The sequence below is a fragment of the Apis cerana genome, linkage group LG6 (assembly GCF_029169275.1).
Source record: "Apis cerana isolate GH-2021 linkage group LG6, AcerK_1.0, whole genome shotgun sequence".
Taxonomy (NCBI): Eukaryota; Metazoa; Arthropoda; class Insecta; order Hymenoptera; family Apidae; genus Apis; species Apis cerana.
The window spans coordinates 15,121,752-15,139,225 of NC_083857.1; the positions used below are offsets into that span (position 1 = coordinate 15,121,752).

Genomic DNA, 17,474 nt, shown 5'->3' on the forward strand with positions numbered 1-17,474 from the left:
ACTTCATTTTTTAAATAAAATTAATAAATTTATAATTGCGATAAATAATATCATAAATTATAAATAATTAATTTGCAATAGTCGAACGAAAGAAAACGAAAGCGAAATATTTTTCTTTTCAAACTTCATTTATGTTCTACAATATTATTTTATTTTGACTTTAATATTCTTATTGACTTTAATAATTCAGAACTATTGCTTCTTAAAAAATTCTTCAATTATTATTAATCTATTATATCTAAAATATATATAATCTAAAGTATTTTTGAATGTACTTTTTATTTTAACTTTGATTTAATTAAAAGTAAGTATAATTTAAGTAACAATGTAATAGAATGAAAACATAAATAATTATTGCTCCATTATAATCTTCAAAATTATTTTATGTTATTTTATAAATATAAATTTGGATCTTTTCTTTTTGATCTTCTATGTTCTTCCGGGCTCCATTTCATTAACCAAAATGTCAGTAGAAATGCTATCAAAAATTTAATCAAAAGATCAAATTATTGTGTTAAAAATAAAATAAAATTATATATTTTTAACATACAAGATTTTCTAATATATAGAAATAAATATATAGAAACTAAATATTTTCTTATCATAATAATTTAATAAATTAATTGCATAAAACCTATTTGATATAAATATAATTAAGGAAATAAAATAATTTAAAAATATATGTTTTTAGTATTTAAAAACATATAGTTACAACCTGAATATTTATATATATTAATTTTTTCGCATATGCATAGAATCTTGCAATTATATCTTGTTGATGTGATAAGTGATATTGCGAGATATTAAAAAATACGAATAAAAATTAATTTAAAAGATGTCTATATTATTTATTATGCTATTTATTTATGTTATTCATTAAATATTAAATATTATATCTTAAAGAACAAATTTTTTTTCATTATTTATTTTAATTATGAATTATAGTTATAATTATTATAAATTATATCCTATTATTGTAAAATTTAAATATGATTGAATTATTGTAGAAATGATATTACTATAATATATTTATCTCATTATAAATGTGATGAAATTAACAAATTTAAAAATAATAAAAGTAACAAAATTAATAAAAATTTATATAAAAAGTTATATAATTTAGTAATTAATAATATAAATTAATTTAAATATAGAAGAGTTTACCTGGTGCCATTGGCAAAGAAGTATAAAATGAGCGCATCAAAAAATTTTGTAAACCAGGAAATATAAATTTTGCCCAAACTCTTTGATCTGATGAAGCTAATGTATAATAAACGATTTTCCGTATTCGAACCGGTAATTCTCCAAATTCTAAAGTCATGTGTGTATATTAATCTCTCAGCTCTTGAAAAGAAACAAGAAAATTCTAAATTGTGAAAACAATAGACAAAAACATATCAATTTTTGATATTCATTTTAACCATATGTATATATGATTTTTAAATAAATATATATTATATTTATATATTATATATATATATATATATATATATATATATATATATAAATGTAAAAATAAATATCCGATAGAAACATATTTAAATATATTAAATGTTTAAATAAATGTATTATATATTAGTAAAAACATTTTTTTTATCTATTTACAATGTTAAATATATTTATTCTTTAGTAAAGTATATAAACAATGTTTTATCAATAAACATAGTAGAAATGAAAAATATACACTCAAAATATATATATCGAAATATATATATACAATATAAAAATCATCTTATTGTTATAATTAAATTAATTTTCAAATTTGTTTCTAAACTTAAATATTATCTATAGGCATATGTTCTAATATTTTCGGTGGGACAACGAATTTATCTGGATTTTGTTCTAACAAGCATCCTAACAAGCGTGGTACCGACAAAATTGTGCCGGATATCACAGAAGGGAAACTTTGTCCATCTGGTATCTGATATATAATTAGCAATCTTTTGCTAAAATATTCACCATATGTAGATATATGACCAACTTCTATATATTGTTTCGAAAATGGAGACCACAATTCAAATGATACGCGCATTGCTTCCCAAGGTCGTAATTCTGAAGCAGGCCTCATAACAATTTGATAATGATCACACACATTATCATATAATTTACATGCAATATTTAACAATTTTTCAAATTGCGTACTATATTCTTCACTTTTTCCATCTTTGACTAATATAAAAGCAATTGCAACTGAAGCTTGACAAACAGTAAACAAACCAATTGGATTGGATCCTGATCGAAAAGGAGTATATTGTCTACCAGTTGAAAAATATGTTACTGGAAAATGATTTGGATTTATCAGTTGCTTTGCATGCATTGCCAAAAATGAAATTAAACTTGCACCTCCTACAAGATGCATACGATTAGGAGAATCTTCATTTACTTCGCTATGATTGCTTATTATAAAAGCATCTGTAGGATCTTCGTGATTCAAACCAGAGCCATCTATTACCAAACTTCGACTGAAATCTGCACCTGCTACTCTAATCATATTATTTGCACTAAATATTTTTCCAGCATAATTTAATACCCCAAGTTCAAAAAGAGCTGCATCATTGCATAAATAATATTGCATAGGATTTTTATATTCCAATAAACCAAGACGTCTTCCAATTTCAATGTGATTTTTTTTTTCTGAATTTGGATGTTCTTTCAAAGAATTAACACGTTTCAATATAACAGGACCTTGAATTGGTGTTCTTCCATCTACTTCATTTGGTAATTGAAATAATTTTTCTAAAATACTTTCATTTAAATCCTTAAGAGCATTTTTTATTTTAATTAAATCATGTTTTAATGCTTTAATTTGTATTTTTAATTTTGCAATTTCTGTTTGTTCTTCTGCAGTTAAATTTTTCTTTTCATGTAACAAATTTAATTTATTTGATATTTTTTCATTTTTTAATTGTAATTTATGTTTATCTTCATTTACTGATTTATAAAATTCCCATATACTTTTAATTTCTTTAACATTCAAATTTAATCCTCTAGCTGTAAGATCTTTTTGTACTCTATCAACATCTATTAATTTCTCATCTAAATCTATATATGGTCTTAAAAATGAAAAATATTCTTTGCCTTTAACACTTGAAACAAGTAATGCAGAAGAATACTGTCTGCTAGAGTGCATTAATGCAATGTATTTAATAGAATTATGTTTTAAACTACTAGAATATATACATTTCTGTATAAAATGTAGTATATAATTTGTCATTTTCATTTATAAAATTTGACAATTTTTATAATTTACTAATATATAAACTTTTTAGAATAAAGATTATATTTCTTAAAAGAATTATTTTATACATCCACTTTAACTATCTTAACTTGTGATGAAGTTTCTGGTTCAACATCCATATTATAGTTAGTGTAATTTATAGTCTCAATTTTCCTTTTTTGTGGAATAATAAAGCTTCCTTTACCAGCTGCTTTTTCTGATTCCTCAATAGAATAGGGTTCTAATTCAAGAGCTTTTAATCTGCGTTTATGTACTTTTGTTGTAAAATGATCTTGTAAAGCAGTGTCATTTATAAAATACCTCCTACAAAGAAAAATAAATTATTTCTAATTTATAAGAACATTTATAGTATTGAATGAAAAGAATATTTAGATATATAATATAAAAATATTCAAATATAAATAAAATCGATTATAGATAATAATTAATAGAAATAAAATTAATAATTAACAAATAATAATTAATAGAAATACAATAAAATAATGAAGCATTATATAAAAGGTTATATCACGTAATATATTACTATCAAATATACTTACGCGCAATGAATACAATAATATTGACCTGCTCCTGGTTTATCTAAATCTACTTCTTGATTTAGTAGATTCTTTACATTTTCGTCTTTCAAATCCTCATCAATCTAAAATAAAGAATATCGTATAACAATTGCCAATCATATGTACCCACGTGATTCATATGGTTTCAAATAAAAATTAGGTTATATTATACCTCATCTAAATCTTTTGTTCTTCTTTTAGTTCGCCAACCTTTTTTCAAATGTGTATCACCTCTATGATATTTTTTACGTTTGTAAGTCATTTTCAAAAAATATTTATATCATACAATTGAACAATACTATCATTAAAATCACGTGAATAATATACTTGTTTAACAAAATAAAGAGAATTGAACATATGTACACATTATTACATTAAAAAAAACTAGTTCATTTTTTCTAAAAATAAATAATAAATTATTTATGAAATACAATAATTTACTTATACATAATAATTCATTAATAATTTTTATTATATTTATAAAAAGCAATAAAATATAATAAAATTTGAATAATAAAAATGTAATTTTTGGTTCTTTTTCATAGAAATCAGCTATCATTTTTTAAATATGTTAAAATAAAATAATGTTGAATTTCACATTCATATGTATATTATACATATTTATTAATGCTTAATTTATTTTATATGAAAATTAAAAAAAATATATATCATTAATATAATACACTTTATGATAGTTATACAACTATTGAAGAATTTTTAACATTGCTATTGGTCAAATAACATTATGGCGGTTTCGTCTTTATGAGAATTCATAAAAAGATTATAATAATAATAAAGTTTTCAGTATTATTATTATTCATAAAGTATTATGAAGTATTATATTAGAATTCAATAATATCTTAATAATTCTGTAATATTAATAATTGTTTCAAATAATGTTTTAAAAAATCAGAATTACAAATAATCGAATTTTTGTAAAATAGAGTTATATACATATTCAAATAAATTAAATAATAAATTGAACATGATATTAAAAACAATAAATATACAAATTATTTGAATAAATTCAAAAAATATAATTTACTATTGAACATCTAATATAATTCTATTGAAGATCTAATATAAAGATATAGAAGCATTTTGACTTCAAAGAAACAAAATAAGATTAAAAAGAAAGTATATTCATAAAAGGGCATGCGCAGTATAGTAAAAAGCTTTTACTTCGAAATTAGTGTAACGCACTGGTTGTACCGATAGATGTCAGTATAACATCTCAGAGTAGGTCGCGCCTCTATCGGCGAAGCCTATGATCAATTCAAACGGTGCGCCACTGACGAGGGGGGTCCACACCATTTTGAAAGTAAAAATACTGCGCGACCCGGGATTTTGTTTGTACGGTTCGGCGAGGGTAAAAAAGCGGCGAGGGCTAGGCTGTGGTATGGTCGGGGTAACGCGGTGTCGCTTGTAAAATGACGTAGAGTGTGCGAGGGTGTGCCGCGTGCGGTACGAGGTGTGTTAGCGGAAACGGTGTCGCGGTGTGTAGGGTCGGCGCTGGCCGTAGCTATCGTAGCGTACGGGAAATTGGCTGTGGCTTCGCCAATGGATGCCAGGCAGGAGGAGACGCCATTTTGATATACGGGCGCACGTCAAGCGTTCGCTCGTAGGGAAACGCGGTCTCGAGTCGGTCTGCCGCTTCGCGTAGGACCGCGCGGGTGAATTCGTCGGTTCGCGAGGTTCACGAGTATCGTTAATACGAGTGCGTGGCGCAACGGATTCGTTGCGTTTCGTTGACAAGTGACAGGTGAATCGATCGGGCCGCGAGGAAAGTCGCGTTGCGGCCCCGTGCCCGTAACACGGTTCGCTCGGTTGATCGGTAGTGACTACTGTGTGTGGAACTACGTGTACATTCGGATTTTTCCCCACGCGGGCGAGTTCAGTGCGAGGGACACGGTAGCTCGTGTATATTGGTGCGCTGATCCGGGGTGGCGGTGTACGGCAGGGAAAAGCCGCTGTCTCGTTTCGCGCGCGCGAGAGAGGCCACCGGCCGACACTTCGGGCCAGGACAAGACGACCCGATGTCGGGAGCGGGTCGCGACCCCGTGTCGACCCGTGGTCGTCCTCGTCTTCGCATATCCATCTCTTTCATAGCACCAGGACACTCCTGGCGTAAATGTGCTCTCATGAGTGCCCATGTGCACTTTTCTTTCTGTCTGCTGCCCCTACGTGCCCTGTAAACCCAGAGCACACCCCGATTAGCACGCCCACGCACTCTATCACTCGCGAATATGGCCAAGATCCTCAACAAGGACCCCGTCACCTACGAAAGGGAGAGGGAAAACTTCCTGAAGGATCTCCGTCACTTCCATGAGACTAGAGGGTAAGACAATTTTGTTCGTTTGCTTTCAAACTAATCTTCCATTATTTATTTCAATTTCACTATTATCATCGATATTCTTTTTGTGTATTCTCATTTGCATCGATTGCTTTATACTTTATTCATTAAAATTCCATCGCTATAAAAGAATTCTTATCACAATAGTTTGCAAGTAAATCAGGTTAATAAATTAGCGTTGTCTACCTAGAATGCGAATAGATTTGAGGTTATGTACGTTTAGTTTAAAGTTTCTCAGAGAGACTCGCCTTTGTGCAAGTTATTTGTTTACGCGTGTTCCATGTTTTCTTTATCAACGATTATCGGTCGCGTATCTTATTGCGATTGAGGTTACATTCAATTAAAATGGATAATATTATGCTCAACTTGATTTTTTTTTGTAAGAATTTATTATTTGATCTTACAAACATTGTAAATGAACTATGTTTCTTTTTGTATAATAGTTAAATTTGAATATTAATTAAAACTATTTTAGAATATATCGAATAATTGCAAATCATTTCATACGAAAATGCTTTTATTTATTACGTCATTGTTCATATTTTATTAATTTCAGAAACAGAACAGTTTTCTTATTATACTAAATTATCTTAACCTTAGCAATAAATATATTGTAATGTATCTATTATGTATATTTGAAGAATAAATTGATTTAATTCATTTAATTTTATGTATCCTTTATATATTTTTGATTAATTTTTTTGATAAATTTTCAAATATCATTATTAATTTTATTTTTCAATATTATTTAATTATTCAATATAATGTCATTTATGAATTGTATTTTTTGCATTGTAATCTGTAATTTTAAAAAACAAAAAATATTTAATTGAATAATATTTTATATTAATAATTGTATATTAAAAATATACAATTATTTATATGAAAAAATAAATCAATTTTTTTTATTCATTAACAAATAAGAAAAGCTATATATTAATAACAATTTGGTTTGACAAATCTTATTCAATATTTGTAAAATAGTTATATCAATATCAAAACTGATTTTTTTGTTAATTCATTTTATATATATTTTATGAATCATATATTTTACATTTTTTAGGACTCCCTTCAAAAAAAATCCGAAAATCAATGGAAAAGATATAGATCTGTACTTGCTGTATGTTGTCGTTACTGCTCATGGCGGATGGATAAAGGTAAGTCCATATTTAAATATTTTTTTCTTTTCATTTTTTATTATTACTATTATTATTATTATTTATTTATTTTCCAATGTATTAAATATAAAAATGTGAAATTTACGATGAATTATAAAACATTAAAGTTACGTGTAATTTAAAAAGCAAAATTTAGTATGAACTTGTGTTTTTGTTTCTTTATTATTTAACTTGTTTCTTTATCAATACAATATGTGAGTAATTTTAATATATCGTAGTTACTGTTTAAGTATGAATTTATTTTATATATTTTTCTGTATTAAAATCGTGTAATGAAACATAATTTGTAAAAGTTTATTTTTACATATATTATGTCAATTATAAATTTGAATAATTCACAAAGAATAAATATATTATTTTAAAAGAAACTTTTAAAGAAACTTGCAATATATATTTTTTAAAAATAATGCTAGCAAATAAAATTGTATATAATATATATATATATTAATACAAGAATATTATTTTTAAGAAAAATTTAAAAAAATGATATTTATTTTAACTATTCCTGTATATAGTTTTAAATTATTTCTATTGTAGATCATTATCAATATAAATGTGCATTTATGTAAGATATACCTAAGAAAATTATATCAATGTGCTTATAACAAAGATAACAAGAATAATGAAATATATCTTTTTCTCGTTTTATATTATATAACAGAAAAGAAGATAAAATAATTTTATATTTTAATACATCAGATCATTTATATTAATATTAGTTTATGCTTTGAGCATATTGAATATCTGAATCTGGAAAAAATTCACATATTGCACATAATCTAATCTCTCTATTATAAAAAATTTGCTGTTTAACTAATCCAGTAAATTCAACTTAATTCGAATATACTCAAATTAAAATTTAGAAAAAATGATCAAATCTTTCAGATCATTTTCGTCGCATTTTATGTTTCCATGTTTATACGGGATATCGTTCGACCGATCAGATGCTCGATTCGGTTCTGCGCATCGAAATCGCTTCGGTTCGTTTACTCGGCTCGAATTTCGAACACGCGAGTGTCCCAAGCATTTGCGCACGCTCCTAGGCGCAAGAAAGATGCATGGATGCATGTTCTTTGCAATGAAAACTTTCCAAATTGAATAATAATATAAATAACTATTAAGGAAGAATTAAAATATCATCTAAGATAAACATGATTTATTGTATTTTAATATTAATTATAATAAATCTTCAAATATAGACATTCTTATATATGATAACAATGATCAATTAATAGAATTTTATTTTAATGTAAAATGTGATACAATATCGACTAACAGCTTTTTTTTTATAAATTTTACTTTATAATTGCATTCTATTATTGAAAAAATATTTGGAATTTTTTGGATTGAGAAACTTTTTCTTGCTGTGAGCAAATATGCGAGCTTCGATCCATCACGTATGATTAACGGTCGAGGAATGCATCGCGGAAACGCGGGAAAACGATTGTTCCGCGAAATGGATACACTTATTCTTCGATCGAGTTCTTCGAAGACGATATTCAATCATAACATTAGAATATTGACAATATTTATAACAATATTAAAACCCAAAATAAGATAAATAATTTTGATATAAATTAGATATATAAGTTTAATTTAATTTTTAATATAAATCATTTATATTTCTTCGCACAAAAGATATTATATTATACATATATTTTTCATGATTAAATAGAAATAATTAATAGAAATCTCAACTTCCAATTATTAATAATGATATTTGTCGACAAGAGAAGAATCAAAATAAAATATCGTTTTATTTTCATCAATGATTACACAACATTTACATAGCTTTTATATAGCTGTTTATCAAATTTTTAAGCAATAATTTGCACATATATATTATTATTCATGCATATGTATTGATACGCACGAAGTATTATAATCGATGAATTTTTTAAAAAACGAAAATGAGAATGAATCATTTTCTACTTTTTAACAAATATAAATCTTATATATATGATATATAATTTTTTTATTATTATTATCATTATATATATATAAGCAAGAATTTATTTCGATATGAAATTTTATGTTAAAGTAAATTTAAATTTATTTCTTCTTATGAATATTTCATTTAACATTCGAAGCTAATTTGTAAAGTTTGTATAGTGATTCAAGTCTTTCAATGAAATAATTGGTCGTTCATTTGATTCACGTAGTAATTTTTGATTCGTCTAACGTAACGAGGTCTCTTTGCACTGTGATGAGTAACAAAGCGATTGAAATGATTTAAACGTGGTATCCTTGGCTCTCTGTTACTATTGCTAAATCGGTTTAGGAATAGAATATGTTAAAATGAACAAAATTTTATATTTGGCGATCGAAGACTCTCACAAATTTTTTTGATATTTCATAATGTTTCAGAAGAGATGTGATCTATGTTCAGCAAAACATAGAACATTTAATACATAATACATTCAAAATTAACATTAGAACTTTGAAACGTGTGTTTTGTTAAAATTACAATTTTTGCTGATTGCTTACATCATTCTTCTGCTGCTTTTTTTCATTATATTCAAATTATATTTGTCTAATATTTTTCACGTTTATAATCAAAATACTTATTCTATCTTTTAAAATAATTTATTATAAACATGATTTTTGTATTTAAGCAAGTTAAATGTTTACTTTCATATTTTTCACTAAAAGAGAAATTAAGTAAAAATAATTATTTTTTTACAACATGAAAGAAATATATGCTTTTAAATAAAAAAATTACAAATATATAGCTATCTGTAAAAATGATTTATTATTAAAATGTTTCATGAAATATTTTTAATAATAATTTTTTTGCAAAAAAAATATTAATTGATAAGAATTTAATATTTTATTATATATTATATATTATATTTTTTTATATATTTTATGTTTCATTATAAAATATTTTATTAATTTAATTGCATCAAATTTTTGAATATCTATTTCTGTAATATATAAATATTGATTTATTTTTTCTTAAGAATTGATTCAATAGTATGTAAACAATTATTTCTGTAGTTGTGCTGTATAGCATAGTAAAGTTTTTCACTTTTTTTTCTTGTATTCGATAGCATTTTAATGTATTATTCATCAATATACGCTTTTTTTAAATATAGTTTATACTTTTTATATATTTATTTTTTGTTTTTGATTAAATAATTTACTAAAATTATTTTTTTTTGTTATTAGAATATTAAATAGCTATTTCTCAATTTTTTATAATTTAAAAATTATAACTTTACAAAAAATTTATAGTTTGTATATTGTTGAATATTTATATATTTACATATTATATTTATATATTTTTCAAAGAAATTTGAATTTTTCTCATTTTCTGAATATTTTAAAATTCTTTAAATCATAATTCTCTCTTATAAAATTCTCCATCTCTTGATTTTCATCTTCACACAATATCTTTTATATAATTTCATGGTGATTGATCGCCATTACAACAATGGTACTAACATATACATAAAAGAAAAGAACAATCTAACTGCAAAAATTTGTTAATTCGCATTTACTTATAAACGATATAACGACAAAAGCGTCTTTCTATTTCAAAACGTTCTATTAAATCTCGTATATTATAAATTTCCAAATCATAATTTCTGTAACGTTCCATTAACTATTTTTCTATGCTCGATTTATTACTCGGGACTGTCGATCATACGTCAATTGATTGAACCGTTTACGGTCGATGATTTTGAGAAAACGAAAAAAATTCGTGTTTAAGTTCACAAGATGTTAAAATTTTTTGATAATTGGACTATTTCGCCGAAAATCCAAGCATAGGGACAATACGGAAGTTGACGTAAGGTCAGGGTCACTTGCAGAGAGGCACAGTTCAGGGTGGGAGATAGATCATGAACCGAAGGTGGGAAGAAGGTGCACGGCAGAAGGGCGAGGAGGGGGAAAAGAGAGCAGTGGAATGAGGAAGAGGGGGTGTGAGTAGAGAATGAGAGAGAGAGAGAATATCATATGAGGAGGTGGAGATGGAGGTGCGGTGTACGAGGGCTTCCCCTCAACAAGTGATCGAAGTTCGCTAGACTATATAACCTGCGGCCGGGTCGCGACTATGCTCAGAATGCATCGCGGAGCGTGGATCTGTGATTCGAACGAGTCGACGCCATTTTTTTTTGTCGCGCGCCGACGGTACTATTCAGGCAACTTTGTTACATACGTTTTTAAAAGCAAAATGATGAAAAATATTCTTCACGAGATAAAAAAAAGTTGTTGACGCGTTTCTATTGTGTGAAGTAGGCGCTTGGATGGTTATTTGTAATAAATTAAGGAAAATATTTTAAAAAATATTTATCATTTGGGAAAATTTATGTGATGAGAAAGAATATAAAATAAGTATTAAGATATATTTTGTGTATATTAATGTTATTAATAACGAGAATATATATATATATATGATAACTTATTTATATAATAAATTTGAATAAAAAATAAAAATCGTGGATTTTCAGACAACAAAATCTGTGTTGGATTAAAATTGTTCAAAGTAATTCAAGATTAAGTATTTGAGATCAAAGTTTTAAAATTTTTATTAAATTTTTCTAAATGATTAGTAAATTCAGATAATGAGTTCGATTAATATGATAAAGTACATAATCTATAAGAAGCATAGCATATTTTTTGCAATGATTTTTTGCGAAAAATGATTATGGAAATTAACTTGATTTTCCTACCGTACGTGTAAATATTGCTGTTCTCTATTTGTTAACACATTATGTATTTATTCTAAATATATTTTTATTACATTCAATTTAACTTAATATTGTAATAGTTATATGAATATAAATTTATCTATACTATATAATTTAAATAAATGTAATATATTAAAACATAAGGTATTAACTTATTATAATATTTTTATTAAATTTTGATTAAAAATTAAATTTTTTAAATAAAATTCTATACTATGTATCGTTTTATACTAAGATTATAAAATGTAATATAGATATAATATATAATGTTACAAGATGAATAAATTAAAATGGAATATAAATTAAAATTTTCAATTATAATAATATAATTATAACATCATTGTTGTAATTTCTATTTGACTATCGTAACATTGCCATTATTTTTTAAAACTGTTAACAGAGAATGATTATCCGCGTTATCTTTAACTTGAGATCGACTTAACTACTAATAGGTCATCAAACCGATAAAAATAAAATTTTCATATCTTTTTTTTTTTTTTTTTAATTTTTATCATTGCAAGATTGCTTTAATCGAATTATATGATTTTTGATGTGAACACTGATTGAACTTGGATAATTTTTAATTTATAAAACTAATTCCTCAGCGAATAGAATAATAATATAAAATAAATACTTGTCTTATATAATTCTCCTAAAAATTTACAATGAGAAAATCACGAAAATTATTTAATATCATAATCTTTGATTTCTTTTTTCTTTACAAAGAATTTTCAAATATATACTTCCATCTGAACTAGATCACTTGCTTGACCTTCTTAGTACATCAATTAATCTTTACCTTTTTAGACTCGGTGTATTTATAGAATAAAGTAGCTATATATTATAATTTCTTATCTTGAACCAGTAATATTGATTGCATTATAGTATCAAGTCAAGTATTGTTCTCGTATCAGATTTTTCATAATTTATTATAATAATAATATATTAAATAATATATTAAAATTTTCATTTAATTTTTCTAAGTCCTTGCAAAATCCTTTACAATTATTTGTTGAAAAGATATTTACATGGTATACAACTTTTCAAAATCAATTGCTTTTTTCTACGAAACGATCATTTTACACAAAAAGACACAGAAATAAGAAAAAGTATTTTGTACGTTCGCAGGCTGAATTTATCAGCGCGTTACGAAGCAAAATCACTCCGCTTAAGGAGTAGTCGGCGTGAAGTGAAAGTGTGTAGAATAGAAATTATTAGCAAGCCGCTAGTGCAGGTTCTTTACGGTAATAAAACGATTGGATAACTCGTATTCGTATATACGAGTGCGCTCTCTTGTGGATTATACATCCATGGAAGTTTTTTATAAGTGTACATGGGCGCCCACGAGAAATTCTAAATAAATTACAGTGATCTTCGAGCTGGATTTCTGTGACCAACTGTCTGTTCTATGCTCGCTTTTCTAATCCATAAACTTGCCTGTGCTTGGTTAAAGAAATGGCTGTCCTGAGCGCAACAGTCACGCAGTTTTATGTGTAATGAAGTAGACAACAAGTTTTATTCCCGTTTAGAAAGCTTCAAATATTTTCTTTGTTTCTTTTTTTTTTTATTATTATTATTATTGTTGTGGAATGAAATTATTGTGTTAATCATTTATGTTAATCGCTTAAATTAATAAAAAAATTTAATTCAATTCAAATTGACGTAATATTTCGTTGGTTAACGAAATCTATCTCATTTTGAATAGAAAATATTTATACGATTATGATTATTTAATGGTTTAAATGAAATTATAATGTATAATATAATGTTTCGTGTATACCAATTTATTGATTTATGAATGCAATATTTGCACTAAAGATTAAGAGACATGTATCATATATGTATATTTGATAATGAATATTTATTATTGTGAGATTTACGATATTAAAGATATAGGCTAACAACATGTATTTATAATAATTATTCCTTATTATATTTATTGAAAAAGAAATCATCGTTCATATATAATGAAATACAAATAATTTCATTAATAAAATTATTAAATTATTACTATTTTCGTATATTATAAATACTATTATTATAATCAATTACACGATATGATCATTAACATCGGAGATGGAGAAAATCAAAGGAACCATTGTTTTGAAATTTAATTTTTACAGAAAGACAAAACTGTTTTATATATTGATCACAACATATTCTGAATAAAATATTGAACAATTGCATTATTTATTTATGTGAAATAACAACATAGAATCAATAATAATAATATTGCAAAAAGCAGCATTATTATACCACCAGAGATTATACCATCTTTTTTAATATTAAAATTATTATTACAAAAATTATGAAAAACTAGTTTTTTACTATTCACGTATTCATAAAACATTGTTTCTACGAATGCAGATTATTACAATAAAAAAATATATAGGAAGCAATTTTTTTTTACAAAATCTTCATAAAATGCACATTAACTTAATAAAATATTCTTTATCATTAGAAAATTTTATTCGAAATATTCAAAATTTAAAATAATTTCGTTTTTTGAGATATACTTCATTATTATTTCAGTTACAAAAATATTTCAGACATATTGAAATATATAATGCTATTAATACTCGGTGACCAGATGGAAACGTTAAATGTCGATCAAAGTCCCGCATAAACTCAATATACAGTTCCGGGAAAATAATAAATGTCGCTTAATGTGAACTCGGTGAACTGTTTTTATTTTTTATTTAAACAAAATTATTATAATTTTGAAAAGAAATTGTAGAGAAATTTTTGCAATCGTGAAAAGTAATGGAAAATTAAATAAAATGCAAATCCGTATCGTAATATATTTTAAAATTATAAAAGATAGAAATATTCGAAGTATACCTATGTTCGTCTTCTCACAATCACTGTCGGATCACTGTTGCATACCAAGCGTTCTGAATTCATCTTATACAGTTTACTAGCTAATCTAAATATTTTATCCTTAAATTCCGATTTCGAAACAACTAGAAAATTAACCTACTTAATCATTTTTAGTTGTTTCTTGTTATGTTAAACGAATAAACTTTCTAAATTTTATTACATTTGATTTCTTTTCCTTTGTTATATTAATTGATATTGATTCAATGATGACGAAGCAAGATGAAGAAGTAATAATATGTATATAATAAAATGTCTATTGCATTTGTAAAAAATTTTACGTTGGAAAAATTTATATGAAGTACGAAGTTAAATCTTTTAGCAAAACAAAATTTTTTTAAAATTCATCCACATAATATAATTATGTATTATAATTAAGTACAAACAAACGCGTAAAATCATCAAAATACAACACAATCGAATAACCAACCAGTTAAAAACAAACGTAAACCACGCGGAAAATAAAGAGTAAAGTCACTACATTTTATCGAGATAACGTATATTGTCAAAGAACCCAGTGGCGGAACATCACGCTCTTACCGGTTCCGGCAAGAAAAAGTGTGCGGTAGGAGGAAGAGAAGAATAAGGAGAAAATAAAAAAGAAAGAGAAAGAAAGAAGATTCCCTTGCAAACGATAGAAGCCCCGGGAGAAAGACCAAGATTGCGAGAGCCGTGGAGAGGCAAAGAGATATACTATGTATGTATATAGAAAGAAAAAGACAGGAAAAGTGTATGGTACATTCGCAAGTGTCCGCTTGTTCAAGGGCGCGACTGGTAGAGAGTCTTCTGGTGGCCGTCAAAGGGGCACGCAGCGTAGTCTGGCATTGGTCTGCTCGCTATACGCAGTGCGTGTAGCGTGCGAGGAATCCACGACGAAGTCGGTAATGCTGAGTCAGTCAGGTGCCGCGGCGCCTTACATTGCTTGGAAGTAGTCGGTGTCCGCGTAACAGAGAAAAAGAATCGGAGAATACAATATGGAAGCTGAAGTATGTTAAAAGATTACAGAATAAAGAAAAAAAATTAATATGAATGTAAAAAGGAGAAGTATAAGAGGAAAGAATGATGAGATAGAGCAAAGAGAGACAAGAGAGACAAAAGCAGAATAAAACGGAGAGAAAGACGAAATGCTACTGTGGGGGAAGAGGTAGAGCGGGGCGCTTGCTGGTTCGCTCCCCGGTGATGAGGTACGGTCGATATGGCAACGCCGCGCCCTGCCACACGCATACCGGCATCACCGCCCGCCCAAGCATCGAACAGTCGGCAACGTCGCTTCGGCAACACGCGGGGGAGATGGCAGTCAAGCTCTCACACATCGAACGACGAGGAGAGCGACCTCATGCCCTGCACACATGTGCAGCCGGGGACACTGAAGAGACTGAGATGCCTGGTTGGTTGCTGCTGCTGCTGTTGGCTTGTTCGCTTGCTTTCTTGCCTGCATGACTGTCCCACGCACGCGCTTATCTGACGTGCACCCCTGTGTCCAAATTGGCGAAGTACTTTTCACTTGGAAGTTCGTTCTTTTGCTGCGGAAAAAATAGGCATCTGCTCTCTCCCCTCTCTCGCCAAGTTCCTTAGTTTATTCTTATATTTTTTTTTAGAGAATCCATAATCAGAATTTTTAAACGAATAAATAATGTGTTAATTAAAATATAAACATTTTTTTTAAATATAAATAATTTAATAATTAGAAATGTAAAAAATAAAATGTTTTTTCGATGTCAGTTTTCTGTTTTTGAAAATAAAATTTATTAAAAACGAAATATTCTTTATACAAAACTAGGTTTTTTTTTTATATTTCCTGGTTTGACAAGCATACCTTTCATGGATATGTGAACGTACACGATACCGTTAAATCGACCAATTGAATGTTCGACGTTATTACATATGTACGTTCTTTATATACCACATTAAAGCAAACTATCGTAACTTTACATTTTAACAATTTTTAAATCTACACATACAATATCGTTTATAATATTAGCATTCAATCTGTATTCAAAAAATTAAACAAATATCAACTCTAAATATCTTATTATCATATTAGTCTGTATATAACCTCATTTCGAAGAATCAAGTGGATGATCGCTAATTCGTGAATAAGTATTAGTTCGACAGTCATATAATTCGCTACAGACATTTCTCTTTTTACTTGTCCCTTAATCGTAGGTAACGACACCTACTACCTCCTTCGCGAATTTCGCGTGTGAGGCCGCGCGATCGTACCAAGTAATGCGAAGAGAGAAAGAAAAAGAGGGAAAGAGTTGAAAAGCGAGAAGCGCTTGAGTGGAAGGGAGATGGTGCTGTAGTGCAACGTTGCCATTCTGTCAGCCGAGGGCAGACCACTTCCGAGAGCACGCCTCACGTCGAAGATAGTACGGCAACATTGCTTCGATGAGATTAAATAGAGATAGTCTGAGGTATACGCTTCGTCGTTGTAAGATGGACTCACCGTTAGTCCGAGGAAGAAGTGAGACGGATAAAGGATAGCTAAAGGAAAGCATATCGCCTCAATTCGAACTCGTCGATCGTTCTCTTGCCAACGCGAAACATCTTGTAATTTTTTAAACGTGTCGCTGT

General features: G+C 27.3%; 3 protein-coding genes and 1 long non-coding RNA gene across 10 annotated transcripts in view; 2 read left to right on the forward strand and 2 right to left on the reverse strand.

Annotated features, from left to right (window-relative positions):
• Nucleotides 1-204: 204 nt before the first annotated feature.
• Nucleotides 205-3,220, reverse strand: LOC133665598 (serine--tRNA ligase-like). The gene is made up of 2 exons (XM_062076678.1): nt 1,165-3,220; nt 205-478 (listed from the first exon to the last, which is right to left on the reverse strand). The coding sequence occupies exon 1, from the start codon at nt 3,218-3,220 to the stop codon at nt 1,775-1,777; it is 1,446 nt and encodes a 481-aa protein (XP_061932662.1). The 3' UTR covers nt 205-478; nt 1,165-1,774.
• A 39-nt stretch (nt 3,221-3,259) lies between these two features.
• On the reverse strand, nt 3,260-4,110 carry LOC107999637 (zinc finger protein 593 homolog). The gene is made up of 3 exons (XM_017059594.3): nt 3,968-4,110; nt 3,778-3,878; nt 3,260-3,541 (listed from the first exon to the last, which is right to left on the reverse strand). Exons 1-3 carry the CDS (start codon nt 4,055-4,057, stop codon nt 3,301-3,303), a joined length of 432 nt encoding a protein of 143 aa, XP_016915083.2. The 5' UTR covers nt 4,058-4,110; the 3' UTR covers nt 3,260-3,300.
• A 1,520-nt stretch (nt 4,111-5,630) lies between these two features.
• LOC107999686 (AT-rich interactive domain-containing protein 2) overlaps nt 5,631-17,474 on the forward strand; it is a 49,009-nt gene continuing 37,165 nt past the window's right edge. For all 7 annotated transcript variants that reach the window (XM_017059671.3, XM_017059672.3, XM_017059673.3 and 4 more), the window contains exons 1-2: nt 5,631-6,133; nt 7,212-7,305. In XM_017059671.3, the coding sequence (XP_016915160.1) occupies nt 6,042-6,133; nt 7,212-7,305 (186 nt within the window). In that variant the 5' untranslated portion in view covers nt 5,631-6,041. The remainder of the gene's footprint in view (nt 6,134-7,211; nt 7,306-17,474) is intronic.
• Nucleotides 10,540-16,673, forward strand: LOC133666318 (uncharacterized). The gene is made up of 2 exons (XR_009830333.1): nt 10,540-15,594; nt 15,662-16,673. It is a non-coding gene; the product is annotated as an uncharacterized LOC133666318 (long non-coding RNA).